At 39.7% G+C, this 21,409-nt stretch overlaps 1 protein-coding gene across 3 annotated transcripts in view; it reads left to right on the forward strand.

Annotated features, from left to right (window-relative positions):
• Window positions 1–3,976: 3,976 nt before the first annotated feature.
• The window catches only part of THADA (THADA armadillo repeat containing), a 328,815-nt gene continuing 311,382 nt past the window's right edge, over window positions 3,977–21,409 (forward strand). For 2 of the 3 annotated variants that reach the window (XM_069583452.1, XM_069583454.1), the window contains exons 1-12: window positions 4,011–4,131; window positions 7,042–7,105; window positions 7,837–7,936; window positions 8,208–8,302; window positions 9,239–9,369; window positions 12,229–12,380; window positions 12,498–12,530; window positions 12,778–12,826; window positions 16,099–16,280; window positions 18,097–18,191; window positions 19,503–19,723; window positions 20,688–21,385. In XM_069583452.1, coding sequence (XP_069439553.1) covers window positions 7,861–7,936; window positions 8,208–8,302; window positions 9,239–9,369; window positions 12,229–12,380; window positions 12,498–12,530; window positions 12,778–12,826; window positions 16,099–16,280; window positions 18,097–18,191; window positions 19,503–19,723; window positions 20,688–21,385 — 1,732 coding nt within the window. In that variant the 5' untranslated portion in view covers window positions 4,011–4,131; window positions 7,042–7,105; window positions 7,837–7,860. Of the gene's footprint in view, window positions 4,132–7,041; window positions 7,106–7,836; window positions 7,937–8,207; window positions 8,303–9,238; window positions 9,370–12,228; window positions 12,381–12,497; window positions 12,531–12,777; window positions 12,827–16,098; window positions 16,281–18,096; window positions 18,192–19,502; window positions 19,724–20,687; window positions 21,386–21,409 lie in introns of all 3 variants that reach the window. The other variant, XM_069583453.1, reaches the window with a different exon arrangement.

Below are 21,409 nucleotides of genomic sequence, written 5' to 3' on the forward strand. Positions count from 1 at the left end.
AAGTTTATGAACAAGTATTAAATGAATAGGCAATTAAATCCCTTTTTGTGGTTTTAAAAGGTCAAATTTTAATTATTCAAATATAAAAGAAGTTAAAAAATCATTATGTATGAAAACGTATCACTGCTGCTGCTGCTGCTGCTGCTGCTGCTGCTAAGTCGCTTCAGTCGTGTCCAACTCTGTGTGACCCCATAGACGGCAGCCCACCAGGCTCCCCCATCCCTGGGATTCTCCAGGCAAAAACACTGGAGTGGGTTTCCATTTCCTTCTCCAATGCATGAAAGTGAAAAGTGAAAGTGAAGTCGCTCAGTCGTGTCCAACTCTTAGCGACCTCATGGACTGCAGCCTACCAGGCTCCTCCATCCATGGGATTTTTCCAGGCAAGAGTACTGGAGTGGGGTGCCATTGTCTTCTCCAATGTAACACTAAATAACTATAAAAATATTCCTTTCCCTAATTGAGGGAATTTGTACCTGCTTTAAACAGGTACATATTTAAACTACACTTAAAACCCAGATATACTAATAAATTTTCGTGATTTTATGTAGCCCACACTTTCACAATAAGGTGCCACTTATGTGTTTTCTTTTATACTTTTATATATTAAGGATTACTGAGTCTTCAAAAATTACCACGGAGTAAGTTTTTACTAATAAAATATATAGCTACTTAAAAATGGTTCATAGCCCAAATTCATGCTATGTTCTGAAAAATCTCAAGCAGAGAATTTAAAATAGTCTCAAGTTGGGCTTCCCAGGTGGTGCAAGCAGTAAAGAACCTGCCTGTCAAAGCAGGAGGTGCAAAAGATGTGGGTTCGAACCCTTCTGGAGTTCGAAGATCTTCTGGAGTAGTAAATGGCAACCCACTCTAGTATTCTTGCCTGGAAAATTCCATGGACAGACGAGCCTGGTGGGCTGCAGTCCATGGGGTCGCAGAGTCGGACATGACTGAGTAAGCACTTACAAGCTGGCAGTGCAAGGTGACTACACACACACACACACACACACACAAAAGCTCTTTTCCAAACATGTTACTCTTTCAGTCTTTAAAACCTGAGCTTTCTTTTGCCTCTATTTCCCCTAAAGTTACCACTCCATTTATTTGCCCCTGTATACTAGAAGCACTGGAGTTGTCTCTGCTTGATCTCATCATTGTCAGTTCTTTTCTTCCCAGTCTCTTTTACACCTATTCAAACCCACTCCAAGCAAACTTTTGCCCCATCACTCTATGAATGGCAACTTTATCCTTCCAGTTGCTCAGATCAGAAATCTTGGAATCATCTTTAATTCTTCTTTTCCTCATACCCTATTTTATCTTTCAGGAAATCCTGTTGGCTTACTTCCAAATCATATCCTGAATTTGTCCACTCTTCACACATTCCACTGCTACTGTTCTGATCTGAGCCGCCAGCATCTTGCCTGTTTAGTTTATAGCAATAGCCTCTTCACTCACTGGTCTTCCCACTTCTGCTAAAGTCCAGTCTCAACAAAGTAGATCCAGTGGCTCTTTGTAGATTAATCCTATCACTTCCTGCTCAAAATGACTCCCCACTTCACTTAAAGTCCTTGTAAGACTTTACATAATGGAACTCCCTTGTTTCATCCCCTATAACATGAACCTTTGCTTACTTGGCTCCAGGCACACTGGCCTCCTTGTGGTTCTTCCACACCAATTTCCTGCCTGATATCACTGCAGTGGCTGTTCCCTCCACACAGAAATTTTATAAATCTTTACTCCAGGAGGCCTACCCTGACCACTCTGTTTAAAATGGCAACAAATCTCGCCACAGTCCAGTCTCATATTCTATTTCCTATCTTCTCAATGGCAGTTACTGCCTTTTCACATACATGTTTGTTGTGTTTGTTTGTCTCCAAGCTCATGCTCTAATTTTGTGGGGAACAGGCACAATGTCTGCCCCTTACTTTCAAATGGTTGGGCCAAAATTTAAAAAGGGCTGGAATTCAGATTGTTATGAAGTTAATTTCAGTGACCTGGAAACATATACTGAAAAAAGGGAGACACTTGAAAAAGGTGTTAAAATACAAAATTCAACCAAGTAAACTTGAAGATCTAATTGGCTTTATTCAATGATTCATGGATCAGGCAGCATCCCACCTAGTAAATAGGAAGGCACTCCATAAGTGGTACAAAATGGGAAGCTTCTATAGAAATGATGTGGGACAAGGAGGTTAACAATAAAGGAAAAGAACAGATTGTTTCAGGTAAGGTTACCTCTCTAGTGCTGTTTAGAAATTCCATTCTTGAGACAGGCTGAGACTGCAATGAAGTCTTGGTTTGCAATGAAGTTTGGGGCCAGTGGCTCCACCCTGGGGCTGTTCTTTCTTTTTTTTTTTAAAAAGCAATGGTTAAGATGGTAAATTTTCTTATGTGTATTTACCACAACTTAAAAAAAAAAAGACACAAAATATCAGAGCACATAGCTCCTGTAGAGTAATAAACAGTTCAAGAAATTTTTCTTGCAGTTACAATGTATGAGTATTCAGGTGTAGTTGTTTTAGGCATAATGCATTTCTTATTATCAGTCCCAATCAAAATTGGAAAAAAAAACTGATGTAGAGAAAGTTCTACATACACTCATCAGCTGACACATACAAGAAAGTTCACAGCAGCATTGTTAGAGGAAAAGCTGGAACCTATCCAAATTTCGAGAGGAGAATGGATAAATGTGGTCTATTAAACAATGGAACAGGTGGCACTAGTGGTAAAGAACCGTCCTGCCAACGCAGGAGACAAAAGAGACTCTGGTTCAATCCCTGGGTGGGATCCCCTGGAGAAGGAAACGGCAACCCACTACAGTAGTTTTGCCTGAAGAATCCCATGGACAGAGAAGCCTGGTGGGTTAGTCCATGGGGTCGCAAAGAGTTGGACACGACTGAGGCGACTTAGCACGTGAATGAAATAACTATAGGAACCTGCTTTTCTGTGGATGCCAAAAGCAACGGTGAGAGAAGCAAAGTTCTGGAGAAAACAAGCCGATCCCATAAATAAAGTTCAAAATCATACAAAATAAGATATATTTAGCAATACATACACACGTGATAAAATTACAAAGAAGAATAAAAGAAGGTGAGATAAAATTCAGAAAAGTCATGACCGAAAACTTAAAATCATTAACCTGGCTAAAGGTGTGGGGAAATTCAATGTTTATCAATATTTCCAAAATTAATTGCACTTGAATATAGATAGCCTCAGCGTTTATTTCTTTATTTAACCATCCCCACCACCCCCCTCCCCAGCTTCTAGAGTAGAGGTTGTTGTTCAGTCGCTAAGTCGTGTCAGACTGTTTGTGATCCCAAAGACTGCAGCAAGCCAGGCTTCCCTTTCCTTCACTATCCCCTGGACTTGGCTTAAACTGATGGCAATTGAGTCCGTGATGATACAGTAAAAGTTGGCACCTACTTATTTTATTTATGCATTTTTTTAAAGGTCTGAATCACCTGATAAAACGTGGTTATCGTGTTCGTCACCTGAGACTCTTTGCAACCTCAAGGACTGCAGACCAGCCAGGCTCCTCTGTTCATGGAATTCTCCAGGCAAGAATACCGGAGAGGGCTGTCATCCTTTCCTCATCTTAGCCAAAGTTCAAACAGTAGTTTCAGGGGACTGCCCGTCCCACCCCGTACCCCATTTCATAGGCTCTTAAGTCTTTAGGCTTCCGTTCTAGCGGCCCGGAGGCAGTTTTCTGTTTCTGCGTTGAGGAGGCGGAGTGGGAGGAGGGTGGAACGTCTGGATTAAGGCAAAAGTGCTTTTCAGGCACTCAGGGGTGTGGAGGCCACAGTAAGAACTGCCCTAAACTGAAGGAGGCGAGCGGCGCGTGGTCAAGCCAAGGCAGTGGGGTGAAACACTCCGCGCTCTCTTTAAAGTAGAGTCAAAATTCACTAGCGCCGGCTCCCGGTGACATCAACACCTATCTGAACTCCTGATTGGAGGAGCGCCCTGGCTCAATTCTCGCGATGATGCTTCCTCCACGTCAATTACTTCCCTTCCTCGCCCGGACCCGGTAATCGACTACAGACCACGTTGTGAGCTACCGAGACACCGTAGAACTAGACCAGCTTCCGGGACTCATCCTGACTGCTGCGACTCTTCTCAGACGCTCACGGGCACGAGGTTTGGCTTCCAGGCGTCTTCTTTGCCAGAGCCGCGGTAGTGCGCGACTCTCTACCGCTCGGCCACTTTACTAGGGCAGCCAGGGGATGCACATCAATTCCCGTTCTATAGTTACGCGAGAATTTGGCGGTCTTGAACCTGATTTCCGGAAGCTTAGGTCTCCATGGAGATAGCACTTTAACCACCCCCCCCCCACCCCCGCCACTTGTCATTCCCTAGACTCCACATGGTTGGGAAATTGTCCACAGAATGTTTGTGGGAGTCAGCCAGAAAGGTGTAGGTTTCACTGGAACAGCAATCATAAGGAAAGCAGACAGTGGGGTGCAGGAGGAGTGTAATTTACTGAGCATCTTCTGGCCACTTAAGGAGTGCCTTAAGGTGGGCACGAGATTTTCCACTCTTGGGAGGACAAACGTTTGGGCATCCACTGAGCACGCATAAGCACCAAACCTCTTTGTGCAGTCTTAAGGGTTCCAAGATAAAATTCTGCGGCAGATTTGCTCACCATTCATCACAGAATCGTCTCCCCATTTGCCTATTTCTGTCCCTTCTAAGCTTTGTATATTGGTGACTTACCTGGGAAGTGTTCCCTAGTGCTCTTCCCCTTGATTTAATCATGTCGCTTTTCAAATTTTTACCTTGTCGATGCCTTTCTAGCAGTGTCCATTTTTATTACCATTTTCTGTTAAGTGCGTTTTCCTATTTCACTGCTGTGTTAATTTCTTACTTTGCAGAGGGACCATAGGTTCCTCAGTGTCAGGACTAGCTTGTCACTTGGATATAGAATTTACTTAAGATGACAAGTAGTCCACTTTTCTGCTGTTAAAAGTACACATCCTTTTTAGTACATCACTGATAAATGTTTGTTAACTCATTAGTTTATTCATCAAAAAATTTTAAGGACGTGATATATGCCAGGTACTGTTTTGGGAACTGATGATTAAAACAGTGAATAAAACAGATTAAACTGCTGCCTTCATTGAATTTATTACTAGGGGAGACATATATGCAAATAAACAATTTCTTGTAAGTTCAGGTAGTAGTAAGTGCTATAAAGAAAATAAAGCAATAGAAATGACCTATATGTGAGTAGAAGTGGTGGAATTTTAAATAGTGTCCATGGAAGGCTTCTTAGAAGAGGTAATGTTTGGGAAGAAACCTGAATGGTGAGGAGTTGGCCTTGCAAAGATTTGGTGGAATAAGCCTAACAATAGAGATATCAGGACATACAAAGTCACCTAGATGGTGAAGAGAAGATTGATTTGAAATGAACTGCAGAGGGAGGAAGGGCCAGGTTATTTAGGGCCTTGAAGGCCAAAGTCTCAAATTTATGTTTTATTCTAAGTATAAATTTTATTCTAAGTATAAATTAGAAATTTTTAAGCAAGAGAGTAGTTATATTTGAAAAAAAATTGCTTTGATGACTGTGAAAAGAATGGACTCTTCAGAAGCAGGATGAAAGTTTGGAGACCAATTAAGAGTTTATTGTAGGGATCCAAGTTAAAAGGGTTCATTGAATTTCTGTTTGGATATTCTCAGTGTTGGAAAGTTCTCTGAAAGGCAGCTCATTTTATAATTGAACCATAGATTTCTTCCTTTGTATTAAGCTGTAATTGGCCTCCCTGAAGCTTGCACTGACATCTCCTAATTCTATAGCCATCTAAGACAGAAGACATCTGAGACTTCCCTGGTGGTCCATTGGTTAGGACTCAGCGCTTAAACTGCTGTGACCCTGGGTTCAATCTCTGGTCCAGGGAACTGAGATCCTGCAAGCTGTGCAGCAATGTGGCCAAAAAAAGAAAAAAACCCCGAAAACTACAGAATAAAATCTATTCCTCTTTCTCCCAGTCAGTCTTCCAACAGCAGCTCTTTTAAGGCACTCATCCTGTCCTTTTTTCTCTAGGCCAAACACCTTTGGTTTGAACTGTTTTCTGAAGGGAAGTGCTTTCCAGGACCTTCAGAAATCTGGCTGTTCCTTGGAAAGTGAAAGTGTTTCAGTTGTGTCTGACTCTTTGCGACCCCATGAACTATACAGTCCATGGAATTCTCCAGGCCAGAGTACTGGCCTTTCCCTTCTCCAGGGGATCTTCCCAAACCAGGGACTGAACCCAGGTCTCCTGCATTGCAGGTGGATTCTTTACCAGCTGAGCCACAAGGGAAACCCAAGAATACTGGAGTGGGTAGCCTCTCCCTTCTCCAGCACATCTTCCTGACCCAGGAATCTAACTGGGGTCTTCTGCATTGCAGGCAGATTCTTTACCAACTGAGCTATCAGGGAAGCTTAGAAGATCCATCATTTGCTATGGCTCCTTAAGATATGGCTACTAGCACAGCACCTAATGCTCCATACATTCCCTGACCTGTGAAGATGACCATCCGTTGGTCTACCTGATTTCTAATGTGGTTTTTAAGTCATGTTGTACTACTGGCTTGTGGCTCACAAACCACATGTTGAATTGTTTCAAATCACATTTTATCTCTCCTACCTCCTCCCCATCCTGTATTTCTGGGTATTATAAATCCTATACTGTATTGTTCTTATCCAAAAGCAGCATCTTACATTTCTTTCTATTTCATCTTGGTAAGTTTATTCCAGTTTATTGGTCACTTTTTAAATCCTGATTCTATCATCCAACACTCTGTTGGATGCTCCTAGCTGTGTCTTTTCTTAATTCACTGTATTATGTCCTCTAATGTCTACATGATAAACATCACTAAAAATCCTAAAAACCACTAAAAGAGCCCCATGTGGCGTTTCCCTAGTTTCCCTAGCGACTTGTCTTCAGACCATGTGGTACTCTGAGTATGTATCCTTTGAGTATCTTTGTTCAGCCTATTGTGAATCCTGTTAGCGGAAAGCAAACTCACAGGGATAGTATGTGAAAGTTTCCTTTATCAAATATTTTTCAGAAATCAAGATACAGCTTGTTAGGATACCTCCTGATCTGTCAGTCCAAGAAGTCACAGAGATAAGGTAGGCCTACTATATTTTTGAAAAGCCATTCTGATTTATTTATTTAAAATGAAGGTTTGCTATATTTAAAATACAAAGACTGGGTAGGTAAAAGTAACCTTAGACAGTAATAAACTCTTCTTGAGTCTAAAAAAAGTTTTTCAAAACAGCAATCCTTAGGGCAGTAGTTTTAGCCTGTGGCAACTTTGCTCCCCAGGGGACATTTGGCAATTACTGGAGACCTTTTTCTGTTGCCACAACTTAGAGGAAGAAGGCCACTGCAATGTTCTTGCCTGGAGAATCCCAGGGACGGGGGAGCCTGGTGGGCTGCCGTCTGTGGGGTTGCAGAGTCGGACACAATTGAAGCGACTTAGCAGCAGCAGCAGCAGCAGAGGAAGGATGCTATTGGCATCTATCTAGTGGGCAGAGGCCATGTCCTACAGTGCTTGGGATGATACCCTGTGGCAAAGAATTATCTGGCGCCAAATGTCAACACACAGAGTTCTTCAGTGCATTAGACCATCTCTTTTTTTATTTATGTATTTGTTGTTTGTTTAGCTGTGCTGATCTTAGTTGCAGCACGCAGGATCTTTGATCTTCATTGCAGATTCGCACTCTTAGTTGTGGCGTGCGGGATCTGGTTCCCTGACCAAGTATTGAACCCAGGCCCCTGCATTAGGAGCATGGAGCCTTAGCCACTGGACCACCAGGAAAGTCCTTAAGCAGTGTCTTAAAACTTTTCTTTCTTGTAGCGACTACTGTTAATTCTATTTAAAATGGGTGTAAAGAAGAAGAAAGAAACACAAGTTACTTCATTGACCGTTTGTCATCAGGACCTTGAAACTTTGAAATGTAAGTGATTTCTGACTTGTTTATCTCTTTTCTAGGTTGCAGATGGTTTATTTATCTCTGGGACTCCATATCTCCATTTAATTATTCCATGTTCTTTACATTCAGTTTTGGATATAAAATGGTTTTCTTAAACATCTGTCTTCAGTCTCAGTTCTCCTGGGTTTTGTTTGTTTATAAATGTTTAAATTTTATAGAACACATAACAAAGATAAACTCTTATATATATTGTGAAATCACCGAAGAAATTTTTGTTGTGTTTTGTTTTATATAGCCTTGGCTGATGTGGAAGGGAAAAATCTAGCTTCTTTGCTGTTGCATTGTGTACAGCTCACTGATGGAGTGTCACAGATCCGTTATGTTAAACAGGTAAGGCTGATCTGATGTTCATGGATGCATCCTGGAGGTTATCATGCTATTATGGGCTTCTAAAATCAACTGAGCCACCAAGAAGTCCTGAAATTAACCGATAATTTTTGGCTCCTAATTATTTTTTTACATTTGGAATATATATATACTCCCAATGTTTGTTACTACTACTGTACAGCAGAATGAATCATCCTTATATATACATGTGTTGCTGTTTAGTCGCCAAGTCCTGTGGACTCTTTTGTACCCCATAGACTGTAACCTGCCAGGCTCTTCTGTCCATGGGATTTCCCAGGCAACAATACTGGATTTGGTTGCTATTTCCTTCTCCAGGCTCCTAATTATTTCATACTGAGGTATCATTAAAGAATAGGAATTTTTTTTTCTATTCATTTTATGATTTTTTTTATTCAAAGTGGCAATGTAAGCTATATTGAGGCTTTACCACTGTTGGAGTTGTATATAGGTAGGATGATGAGACAATAGTGCATACCTTTTTGGTGGAGATAAATTAAAAAAATATTTCTGTCGATCTGGATCTTCAAAACTTTTTAGCAGATGCATTAAAAAGTTAATGTAAAATGTAAAAATTGTCCTGACCAGTGTTTTGATATTAGGATTTATCATTTGAACTTGCATAGTGTTTTTTGGAAAGCAGTTAAATGTATCATTGGTTTTCAGTAATGCTACAGAATTCCTGTACTTTAAGCCATTAACAAGTCAGTAATTTTCAATGAAGGTGAGTCTGGAGGGTAGAGTGAGTGTTGGGGGCATGGTTTAAAAAAGTTAATAAATATTGAAATAGGTGTTTAAAACAGTGTAGTGTGGAAAATATTACACATTAAAATTGAGACTTAAAGTATTTGAATCCATGTTACTTTGCTATACTTGATATTAGAAAAAAATTACTATAACTTTGAATTTTTTTGATTATAGATTGTGCCCTTACTGGAGAAGGCAAATAAAAATGGCACATGTGATCCCACTATTCGAAGTTGTTTGGATATTTTAGCAGGCATTTATCTTTCTTTGAATCTAAAGAATCCCTTGAAGAAAGTCTTGGCAAGGTAAGAAAAAAAAGAAAGCAAAGTTAGGCACTGTAAATGTTCAGTTTGACCGAAAGTAACTAGTATTTAAGGTTCCCTCTTTGGTAGAACTGAAATGAAGTATATCACTTAGCAGTTTCATTCATACAATTTTGTCTTTGTTTTGTCTTGTTTATTCATTTATTATAATTCTTTAAAAATGTAAAAGGGTTCTTAGGTCACAGACCTTAAAAAAATAGGCTATAGGCTATAGTTTGCAGACTCCTGGTTTAGTATATTTACATGTAATGTAATTATTGGTTAAATTTAAACCTGTCACCCTACTGTTTTTTTTTTCTCTGTCCTATCTGTTTTTGTTTAAATGTTTTTAATTACATAGGTAATATAGAAATATATGCTTAGTGTAAAAACTTAAAGTTGTATGTTCAGTTCACTTCAGTCGCTCAGTCGTGTCCGATTCTTTGCAACCCCATGAATTGCAGCACACCAGGCCTCCCTGTCCAACACCAACTCCCAGAGTTCACCCAAACTCATGTCCATTGAGTCGGTGATACTATCCAGCCATCTCATCCTCTGTCGTCCCTTTCTCCTCCTGCCCCCAATCCCTCCCAGCATCAGAGTCTTTTCCAATGAGTCAACTCTTCACATGAGGTGGCCAAAGTACTGGAGTTTCAGGTTTAGCATCAGTCCTTCCAAAGAACACCCAGGACTGATCTCCTTTAGAATGGACTGGTTGGATCTCCTTGCAGTCTAAGGGCCTCTCAAGAGTCTTCTCCAACACCACAGTTCAAAAGCATCAATTCTTCGGCGCTCAGCTTTCTTTACAGTCCAACTTTCACATCCATACATGACCAGTGGAAGAACCATAGCCTTGACAAGATGGACCTTTGTTGGCAAAGTAACGTCTCTGATTTGAATATGCTATCTAGGTTGGTCATAATTCCTTCCAAGGGGTAAGTGTCTTTTAACTTCATGGCTGCAATCACCATCTGCAGTGATTTTGGAGCCCCCCAAAATAAAGTCAGACATTGTTTTCACTGTTTCCCCATCTATTTCCCATGAACTGATGGGACCAGATGCCATGATCTTCGTTTTCTGAATGTTGAGCGTTAAGCCAACTTTTTCACTTTACTCTTTCACTTTCATGAAGAGGCTTTTTAGTTCACTTTCTGCCATAAGGGTGGTGTCATCTGCATATCTGAGGTTATTGATATTTCTCTCGGCAATCTTGATTCCAGCTTGTGCTTCTTCCAGTCCAGCGTTTCTCATGATGTACTCTGCATAGAAGTTAAATAAGCAGGGTGACAATATATAGCCTTGATGTACTCCTTTTCCTATTTGGAACCAGTCTGTTGTTCCATGTCCAGTTCTAACTGTTGCTTCCTGACCTGCATATAGGTTTCTCAAGAGGCAGGTCAGGTGGTCTGGTATTCCCATCTCTTTCAGAATTTTCCACGGTTTATTGTGGTCCACAAAGTCAAAGGCTTTGGCACAGTCAATAAAGCAGAAATAGATGTTTTTCTGGAACTCTCTTGTTTTTTCGGTGATTGATTGGATGTTGGCAGTTTGATCTCTGGTTCCTCTACCTTTTCTAAAACCAGCTTGAACATCTGGAAATTCATGGTTCACATATTGCTGAAGCCTGGCTTGGATAATTTTGAGCATTATTTTACTAGCGTGTGAGATGAGTGCAATTGTGCAGTAGTTTGAACATTCTTTGGTATTGCCTTTCTTTGGAACTGGAATGAAAACTGCCCTTTTCCAGTCCTGTGGCCACTGCTGAGTTTTCCAAATTTGCTGGCATATTGAGTGCAGCACTTTCACAGCATCATCTTCCAGGATTTGAAATAGCTCAAATGGAATTCCATCACCTCCACTAGCTTTGTTGGTAGTGATGCTTTTTAATAGGTATTGCTAAATTGTAATCTTCAATATTCCTATTTCTCAATATTTTTTCCTTCCAGAAAAACTTTAGAATTGTTGAGTCAATATTTTAAAAAATGTTAATTTAGATTAACTGTGGTAAAATTGGCATTGTATTTAATTTATCCATTCAGTAGACTTTTACTGTTATCTACTATGTGTCAAGTATTCTTTTAGGCATTGGGGACACAGTGAATGAAACAGTCCAGAATGGAGGTTATTTCTAAGAGGAAGATAGGAGATAGAAAAATAAGCAAAATATACAGGAATTAGAGGGAATGAGTGCTATGGATAAAGAAATAAAGCAGAGAAGTAGGAAAGGGAGTACCAAGGATGGGGTGAGGGCTACAGTTTAAAATATAGTAGTCTTTTCAGATATCTTTGTTTAGTGTCATTGGTCGGGTGATCTTTGAGACTGACCTGAAAGGGATGAGGAAATGATTAATGGGAAATAATCTATGGGATATTTGAGAGAAGAGAACTCCAGGTGGAGGAAATGACAAGTACAAAGACTTTGGCATGTTGTTGGAGTGAAGGAAGGCTGTGTAGCTAGAGCTAAGTGAACAAGGATCAAGATGAACCAGAGAGATAATGGGGGGGGCCACATTGTATAAAGTCTAAGAAGTCATTGTAAGCACTTTGACTACTGCATTGACTGAGAAGGACGTTGTAGGATGGTTTTACGCAGAAAAATAAATGGTGTTTTAGTAATATCCGTCTGGCTGCTCTGTTGAGGTTAGTCCTTGGAAAGGGAGCAAAGCAGGTTGGAAACAGGAAGACCAGAGGAGAGATGCTAGACCAAGGAGTTCCAATGATAGTGGTGTGAAGCTATTCTCTGACTGTATTTTGAAGATACAGTTCAGTATTTCTTCATTTGTAATATTCTCTTCCCTCCCAACATTTCCTTGAACATGCTCTAAGGTTGTCAAATTTTTAATATTTGGTTCTTTTTTCTAGCTCACTAAATGGCCTACCTGAATTTTTTCTAATTGAGGCTACACAAAGTTTTACTTCTCGTCTTCAGGAAGAATTGAATACGAGTACTGATCTCTACTCTTACAGAAGAATTATCGACAATATATCTTCCTGTATGGAAAACTTTGACTTGGGTAAGCTAGCTTTTTTCTAGTACTTTTTCTGGCTAACATCTGTCATTCCATCAGTGTTTTGAATGGTGTTAATTTTAGTTCTGAAATTCCTTACCAGTGTTAATTTTCTCCCCACAGGTAGATCAAGTGTTAATAATCTTCTTGAAAATGGTAAGTTCTATTTTATTTTATTCTGAGAGGTGACTGCTTGTATAAGTCATTTTGTAACTGATTCTTTTAAGTTTCTTGGCAGTAGGTGGAGTACTACCGATGATGAAGGTATATTACGCTCCTTCCTTTTAAATTTCTACTTTTATGATATCATTTTAGGTAGCAATGATTTGAAATATTTTCTTGTGCTGAAGTCAGAGTTCACAGTTTTAGATTCTGATTTTTTCTTATGTCCTTTTTGTTTCAGTGCTTCATTTTCTGCAGAAGAGTTTAATTGAAATCTCAGAAGAAAACAGGCAAGTGTTTTGTGTCTTCATGCTCGTGCCTGTGCGTACGTTATCTTTGTATGGGCTTCCCTGGGCTGAGTGGTAAAGAATCTGCTTGCAATATGGGAGCCGCAGGAGACGCGGGTTCTATCCCTGGGTCGGGAAACCCCCCTGGAGGAGGGCATGGCAACCCACTCCAATCATCTTGCCTGGAGAATTCCATGGACAGAGGACCCTGGTGGGCTACATTCCATGGGGTCACAAAGAGTCAGACATGACTGATGCGACTTAGCATGCACACACGCCTTGTCTTTGTACAAGGAAATTTTTAAGAAGGGTCCAGAGTGTACTTCTTTCCATCCCTCTCCATTAATATTAGATGTAATTATTTAAATTTATTTTTTGCGATTTGATATTTAATTTTAAAAAATCAAATAAGTTATGAGAATAACTGAGAAAGGGAAGAGTTCTTTTCTTTACCTGAGTGTTTCTTTTTCATAGCATCCTGTTGTTATTTCATGGATGACATATGCTCTGTTATCTCTCTAAGGATATTAATAGTAGAGTTTTCTTTTTTTAAAGTTTTTGTGTCTTTACATAGGTCTGTGTTTCTTTCAAGCTGCTTATTTGTTTGCTGCTTTTGGTCAGTATGTTTGTTGCCAGAAGCTTTCCTTGCAAGTCTGGTAATCCTTGTCTGAGTGCTCATTTAAGACTGGGGCACTGAGACTTGATTTGAACCTCTGTACATATGGATGGGGGCTTCCCTGGTGGCTCAGACAGTAAAGAATCCACCTGCAGTGTGGAAGACCTGGGTTCTATCCCTGAGTTGGGAAAATCCCCTGGAGGAGGGCAGAGCAACCCACTCCAGTATTCTTTTCTTGGAGAATCCCCATGGACAAAGGAGCCTGGTGGGCTGCAATCCATTGGGTTGCAAAGAGTTGGACATGACTAAACGACTAAGCACATACACACGTATGGATGGGGTTGATTGTAGGCCTTATTGAAGTCTGGTCTAGCTGGACTGTTTCTTTGGGGAACCCTTGATGTCAGTATCTTTAGGTCTTTTTGCATGAGTAGTGGATTTGCCAAGGAAGAACCTTTTCAAACCACTGGCTTAATATTCTGGTTGCTGAGTGAGGGACTAAAGCTGAGATTTTGACATTTAGCATTTATTGTGCAGACATTTTCCTAATTCTCCTGCTTGCAATACGGTATCATTGCCTTAACTTTGTGTGTTCTCTTCCTGTCCAGTCACTTGCTGTTTTTACCTTCCCTAGAGGTAAAACCAAGGAATGTTTGCTAGCTGGGAGGTATGGCCCAGAGTTGGCATTCTTCAACAGACTTGTAACCACTCTTCCTGTTTTCATCCCTACATTTTCCTTCATGTCAAGGAGCACCTGGTGGCAACAATTTTTTAGCCCTTAGGGGCTGCAAATCAGGTTGCTCTGGGTGTGTTCTCTGACTTAGGATTCAGAATCATTCTTGATTCTGTTAAGTCAGTTATCACTCATCCATCTGCTATTAAAATTTTAGTATTGTCTTTTCTGTTTGTTGCCCTTGAATATTTATGTCTTTTAATGTTTTAAATCCCTTGGCTGTGGTTTAGGGAGGCTCTGAGGGGAGAGTAAAAGTAACACCTGTGTGCTGTCTTTAACCTAAGATCTCTTTCGCCTTACCAGGAGCTCCCCCTCGCCCCCTTTTAGGCTTCTCTTTCTCTGCTCATCTCTTTAGTGTGAGTCCTGTCCTTTCTGTTCTGTTTGTCTTGACTGCTTCGGATCGTCCACTTCTTTGGTGTCAGCCACATCACTATACTTCGGATGCCCAGATTTATCGCTCCAAGTTAGATCTCTTGTGAGTGGTAGGCTTCTATAGTGGTTGTCTTCTGGACATCTCAACTTGAATGATTTACAGGTGCCTCAGATTTGATGTATCCAAAAGCAAATTCACTGTCTTTATCTCTTCCCACAACCACTGGTAGCCTCTATTTTACTTTCTGTCTCTTTGAATTCTGGATACCTCAAATTAATGGAATACAGTATTTGTCTTTGTTTTTTGTTTGACTTATTTATAATGTTTTAAAGGTTAATCTCTGTTGTAGCCTATTTCAGAATTTCATTCCTTTTTATGGTGAAATCATATTCCATCTTATGCATAGACCACATTTTGTTTCTGCATTTACTTGTTGATAAACATTTGGGTTGTGAATAATGTAAATAGTGTGAATAATGCTGCTATAAACATTGATACATAAATAACAGTTTGAGTCTCTACTTTCAGTTCTCTTGGCATATACTTAGAAGTAGAATTGCTGGATCGTATAAATATTCTATGTGTCACTGTTTGAGGAACCCCCAAACCATTTTCCCTGATTTTTCTTTTAATGTCACTCTTGCATTCTGCTGTGTTGAGAATAGACTGCAAGTAGCGGGCATAGAAGCTGGGAGACTAGTTCAGAGACTCTGACAGTACCAGTGAGGGAGAGGTGAGAGTGGCTGGGAGTAGCAGTGGAGGTGGTTTGATAATGGACATATTTTGAAGGTAGAACCACAGGATTTTCTTACAGATAGGGTGAGTGGGAAAGGAGTCAAGGATAATTGCATTTTCTGTAGGATAGAGATTCTAGCAGGTGGAACGAGTGTGGAATTACAGATAAGTTCATGTAGCTTGAAATGTTTGTCAGACATCCAGGTTAAGATATTGAATAGAAAGTTGTACATACAAGTCTGGAATTAGGAAGAGAGGTCTGGGCTGGAGATGAAAATTGGGGAATTGTCAGCATATAGATTATAATTTAAAGCTTATGAGCTAAATGAACTCAGCATCAAGGGAGTGAATTAGATGGACAGAAGAGGTAAGGACTGAGTTGTGATGAAATCTAATGTAAGGGCATCAGGGAGAAGAGGATGAACTAGCCATGTTGTCTCAGAAGCATGAAAAAAGTGAAATAGGAGAAAATCTGAGAGCATTTTGGAAGTCAGGTCAAGGAAATTGCAAAGTTGGGGAGTATTCAGATTTAAAAATTGTGTCATTTATTCTTGATTTGTTATTTTTGCTCTCAAAAAGAAGAAATGAAGTTAGTCATTAGCTGAGAAAAAGGGAAAATTTTGAGCTAAGTTAAAAGAGTGTCAAAAGTTTGCAATAAATGTCTACATAATTGAATATTTCTGGGAATGGAAAAAAGAGGCATAGATGTTGATTATAATCTAAAATTGATTTTGGCTGTTTGATGAGGAACTATTTTGGTGAGAAAAGAGGTGACATTTTGACTTTTCTATTGTAATAATGTCTTGTCTTTGTTGTAGAAAATTGGCTGGAAATCATATTGTTCAAACGCAGTTGATGAATGACTTGTTGGTGAGCATTAGAGTTTCAGTGATGTTAGTACAGAAAGTACAGGGTTTCCAGAGACTTCATTTGAAGAATTCTCCTATTTGGCAAAGTATGTGCGGACTGCTGAGTATGTTTACCAACTTTTTAAGTGATGGTAAGTATAAAGCATACAAATGATGATTATAATTGAGTGTTAATCTGTTTTCACTTCTAATGGTATGAGATATTCAATACTTACCTGTGATAATAGAACTTCCTTTCCCTCAGCCCCTCAAAGTGGGGAAAGATCCTGGATTATAAGGTTTTAATACCTTTTCTTTCAAAGATATCAGTTCAACTTATCGGGATAACACTGAAGGACTTTTCTAAATGTGTGTGTGTATGTCTGTGCGTATGCGCATGTGTGTATTGTATACAAAGCAGATAACGTAACAACTTTAGTGTTGAAAAGCCACAGACTTTAAAAAGTGAAATAAAGTTCTTGAGGAATTTCCAAATTTGAAGGTAAGATCTGGAAAGTTTAGTGTAACCCATGCGTTTTTCCTTAGCAGCGGGTGCTTCCTTCAAATAATGCCTGTGGTCACTGTGGGATCATTCTTCCTCCTTATGTCTCACGTTGATTCTGTCCATATGATCTGTACCACCAGGAAACCAAGTCGTTAATGAGAGAAAATGTTCTGTAACTCCCAGTGACTTGAGATGGGCATTAAGCATCAACGGCTGTTAACATTACAGAAGGAGACAACCAGATAACACGTGCCTCTTGCTTGGTGGTCTTGATTTTACCACTTGTAGTTTTTCCCAGAGGGATTGAACTTGAGATTGATCCGTCTCTCAGTCACCTGCCAGTTTGCAGGAATTACAGAGGACAGAAGAATGTGTTGAATTGCACTAGGGGTAAACAAACGTCCAGATTGTGGGAAACTGTGCAGGTTAAAAGGCCAGAGTTCTTCAACAGAAATTATAACAAGAAAAGGGCGAAGGGGGCACCTGTAGATTAAAGGACATATCATATTTTTCAAATGGATGAAACATTTCTGCCTTTCTGCTTTGCCGTCTTCAGTATGTTGGCTTTCATCCCCGTGTTTATTGTTTCATGATTACTATATGACTGCTCTACCTCCAGACCTCTTGTCTGTATTCAGGGCAGGAAAGAGGACCAGTTACATCTTTACCTTTAATCTGAAAGAAAAAAAATAGCCAAAAGATTTCTACTTATATTCCAGTAGCCTGAATCGTCCTCTGGTACCTTTAGTTGTAAGGAAGATTGAGGAAACAGGTAGCCTGTCTTTGCTTGGGCACATGGATGTCCCAATCAAAGTCAAAGTTAACAGCTGTTGGATGAAGGGCAGAATAAATTTTTGGAAGGTCATTTATAGTAGCTATTCATAATTCTTACCCTGTGTTGAGTAATCCACTGTATTATTCTGTATACTTTCTTACAAACCAGAGGCTAATAGATAATGAAAAGAAGTACGCCAACAGTTTGGTTACATTGGGTACAGTGCCAATGAGAGCAGAGTTTGTAATTAGTACCGATGTAGGTTCTTTACACAAGCCCTGAAATCAGTTTCAGGAAAAGTAATGTACATGGGAGTTGAGATGCACACGCAGCAGTGGAAGAGAGGGGCCAGGAGGTACTGCTGGGACATGTGCTGGGAGGCAGCAGATGGAGAGGAAGCGAGAATGGATGTTTGGGTTGAGTATTTGTGTGCTGGGCATAAAAGCCTTTATGTTCATTATCTACTTCAACCTTACAACAGTTGTGTCAGATAGAGTTATTTTTTCCCCAATTTACGGAAGAGAAAACTGAGTTCCTGGGAAGTAAAATAACTTAACCTAGGCTTAACCTAGTAAGTGGTAAAGCTAGAAATTGCACCCAGTACTCTGGCCCCACAGCATGTGCTCTTTCTATTATACTACAGTATCTATCATCGTTTAATACATGCTTTCTGCTTTTTTGCAAATAGATGGTCTCTTACAGACAATTCAGAGTACATCTGGATTAGCTGTTATTCTTTTTATTAAGGCTATGTTTCATCCACCTGAGAAGATTCCTGATTTGGTAAGTGCATGTCCTGTTTAGAATTGTACTTTGTTGATAGTTAAACATGTTTTAAAAATATTTATAAAGAGTGAATTAAAACATTTTTTTTTTCATAGTCTTTCTGATAACCCTTTTCTTTTATAATGAGTGACAGTCTTTGACAGTCTTGGGACTTCCCTGGTAGTCCAGTGGTTCAGAGTCCACTTTGCAATACAGGGGACATAGGTTTAATCCCTGATTGGGGAACTAAAGATCCCATGTGCCGAGGAGCAGCCAAGCCCACACACTGCAACTACTGAGCCTCTGTGCCATAACTAGAGAGCCCATGAGCCTCAACAAAAGATCCTGCATGGTGCAACTAAGACCCAGCACAGCCACAAAAATAATAAAATAAGTGACAGTTTCAAAATTTGGATAAAGCAGAAAGAAGGCAATAATAGTCACATGTAAATCCATCTCATGAAGATAATCATTGTCCACATTTTTGGGTGTATATCCTTGTTTTTTCCTAGCGTTGTTTTCAGTTCCATCTCTCAGTATCATAAAAGATATTTATAACATTAAAATTATACAGATGGAGAAGGAAATGGCAACCCACTACAGTATTCTTGCCTGAAAAAGTCCATGGACAGAGGAGCCTGGTGGGCTGCAGTCCATGGGGTCACATGACTGAGCACACGGGCGTGAGGAGGGTGGAGGGAGACGGGTTGGTAGCAATAAACTGGTGGAACTAGAAAAAAAATTACATAGAGATTGATGTATAGGTATATTTGGCAATAACTTTTTGGTAAATATGTTATTTTTCTTAAGACTAACCCAGATATTGTACTAGAATCAGTTAGTTGTTCAGTGAATTTGATTATATGGACAGTGTAAGTTCATAATTTGGGCCATAATTCTTGGATTTAGTACTAGCAGTATTTTTTTCTTATTGAGGAAACTTATTTTAGTTCTTTACTAAGAGCAAAATTACTTTATGCAAAATAGATGTGTACTGCTTTATGAGCTCACACAAAGTAGGATAAAGTTTAAAAATTCTAATTTCTCAAACCACCTCTAAAAAAAGCATTAGTTAGTACGCTTATCCACCTGCAGGGGGCAGTGTGTTGTGCTCTCCCAGTACATTCAGACCAGCAAAATGGTCCATATACTTAGATTCAATTTTTTTTCCTTTTGATATAATAATTTTAACTCTTGTGGCTTTTTGCCTTTAGGTTCAGCTGTTTTTCCTAGGCTGTTTCAGGGGAGAGAGCATTTTGCATTTATGTTTTGAAGTATCTCTGGAAAGTTTTAGAGGCTCTGTATATCAGCTCTGTTGTATTTTTGCAGATAAGTAGTGTGCTTCTCCGTTCCGTGGACCCCACCAGCGCCCCCGAGTGGCTTTTGAGCTGCTGCAAGAGCCTTTGCTGTGCTGATGTCCCGCCGTCAGCTCTCCTCTTCCTGTGTCAGGGGACACTCACTATGTTGGACTGGCAGGAGGGCAGGATGGGCCCCAGTGGGGAGGCCCTGCTCTTGAATACTGTGCATGTTTTGTTCACCTTGAGTTCACAGTGAGTTTCGTCTCATATTTTGCTTTGCTCGTCAGACGTTTATAAGATGGCAGCTAAGTTAGCTTGCTTAGTAGCTCAGTGAAAAGTGGTCGGTATTCTTAAATTAAAAGGGAGATATATGTAGAGAATGAAGTGGGTGTGAAAGTAGAACAGGAGAAGATGGGATGATGGCGCAGAGAGAAATTTTAGTGGAGGTTAACTTGTGACAATTTGTCAAGTTAATTTTAGCATTCAGTCTCTTATGTGAGCATTTTTAAAAACCATAAATATTTGTATATGGATAGTGCTTTTGAGTTTATGAATAACATCAACATAGGTAGTTAATTGTGATCCTCACATGTCTGATAGATAGGATAGGATAGGAAACCCAATCTATTGAATGGGTAAAATGAAGCTTAGCAAAAGTAAATGCTTACCTAACAGCATATTACCTACAAGCACCCAAGCCAGAACTGTTATGAGGTCTCTGACTTCATTGGATTGTATTTTGTGTGTGTGTTTTAATGCAAGTTATGTACATTTTAAAGTCATTATAACAGCTTTATTGAGGTATAATTTACTTTCCATACAATTCACCTACTTAAATTGTGCAATTTCAGTTATTTTTCTTCAGTATGTTTATAGGGTTTTACAACTGTCACCACAATCAACTTTCATTTCCGCCCCCAGAGAAACCTGCTTCACTATAATATTCCCCCTCCCTGGCCCCTGAGTACATTTTTAAATACCTGTGAAACCATCACCACAATTAAAATAATGAACCAAGTTTCCTTAGGTGCTTTTTTGGATTAACTTTTACAAAATGGAAAGATTTGAGATTTTTTTTGGCTGTGTTTATTTTTGCTGTAAATATAATGATAATTCAACTTTATGATCATTCTTTATATTTTTAAGGTCTAAATGATTATAAAATTAGACTCCTTTTGTTTGTCAGTTTATACTAATGTGCCTCATTTTTCTTCAGGATCAAGGAGTCAACTCTGGAAATGTTTCTGTCTAGGATTTTGGCATCTTGGACTAATTCAGCTATACAAGTCCTTGACTCAAGTTCCCCAAGCCTAAAGGACAGCCTGAATGGGAATGCAGATGTGGTTAGGAGGCTTTTGGACTATGTCTATACCCACTGGGAACATCCACTGGATGCTTTGAGACACCAAACCAAAATCATATTCAGAAATATTCTCCAAATGCACCAGCTCACTGTAGAAGAGTCAGGTTCAGATTTGTCTGCTGATCGTTTCATTTTTGAACTGACCGAGAGTCTTCTGAGATTGGAATGGCATAGTAAAGGAAAGTACACATGCCTTGGTTGTTTAGTAGACTTCATAGGAATTGACCATATTTTGGCATTAGCTAAAACCATTCCATTGCAAATCTTAGAGGTGATGGGGGACCAGTCTCTGGTGCCTTATGCAAGTGACCTCTTGGAAACCATGTTTAAAAATCATAAGAGTCGTTTGAAATCCCAGGCTGCCGACAGCACTTGGATTGACGAGTGGCACGAGACTTGGGTCTCCCCTCTTCTTTGTGTGCTGTGTGAAGGAGGTCTGGATCAGAAATCTTATGTGATTGATTATTACTTGCCAAAATTACTGAACTGCAACCCTGAGAGCTTAAGCTATATGGTAAAGATTCTTCAGACTTCTGCTGATGCTAAAACTGGTAAGAAAATGAATTTTTTTTTGT

The sequence above is a fragment of the Ovis canadensis genome, chromosome 3 (genome assembly GCF_042477335.2).
Source record: "Ovis canadensis isolate MfBH-ARS-UI-01 breed Bighorn chromosome 3, ARS-UI_OviCan_v2, whole genome shotgun sequence".
Lineage (NCBI taxonomy): Eukaryota > Metazoa > Chordata > Mammalia > Artiodactyla > Bovidae > Ovis > Ovis canadensis.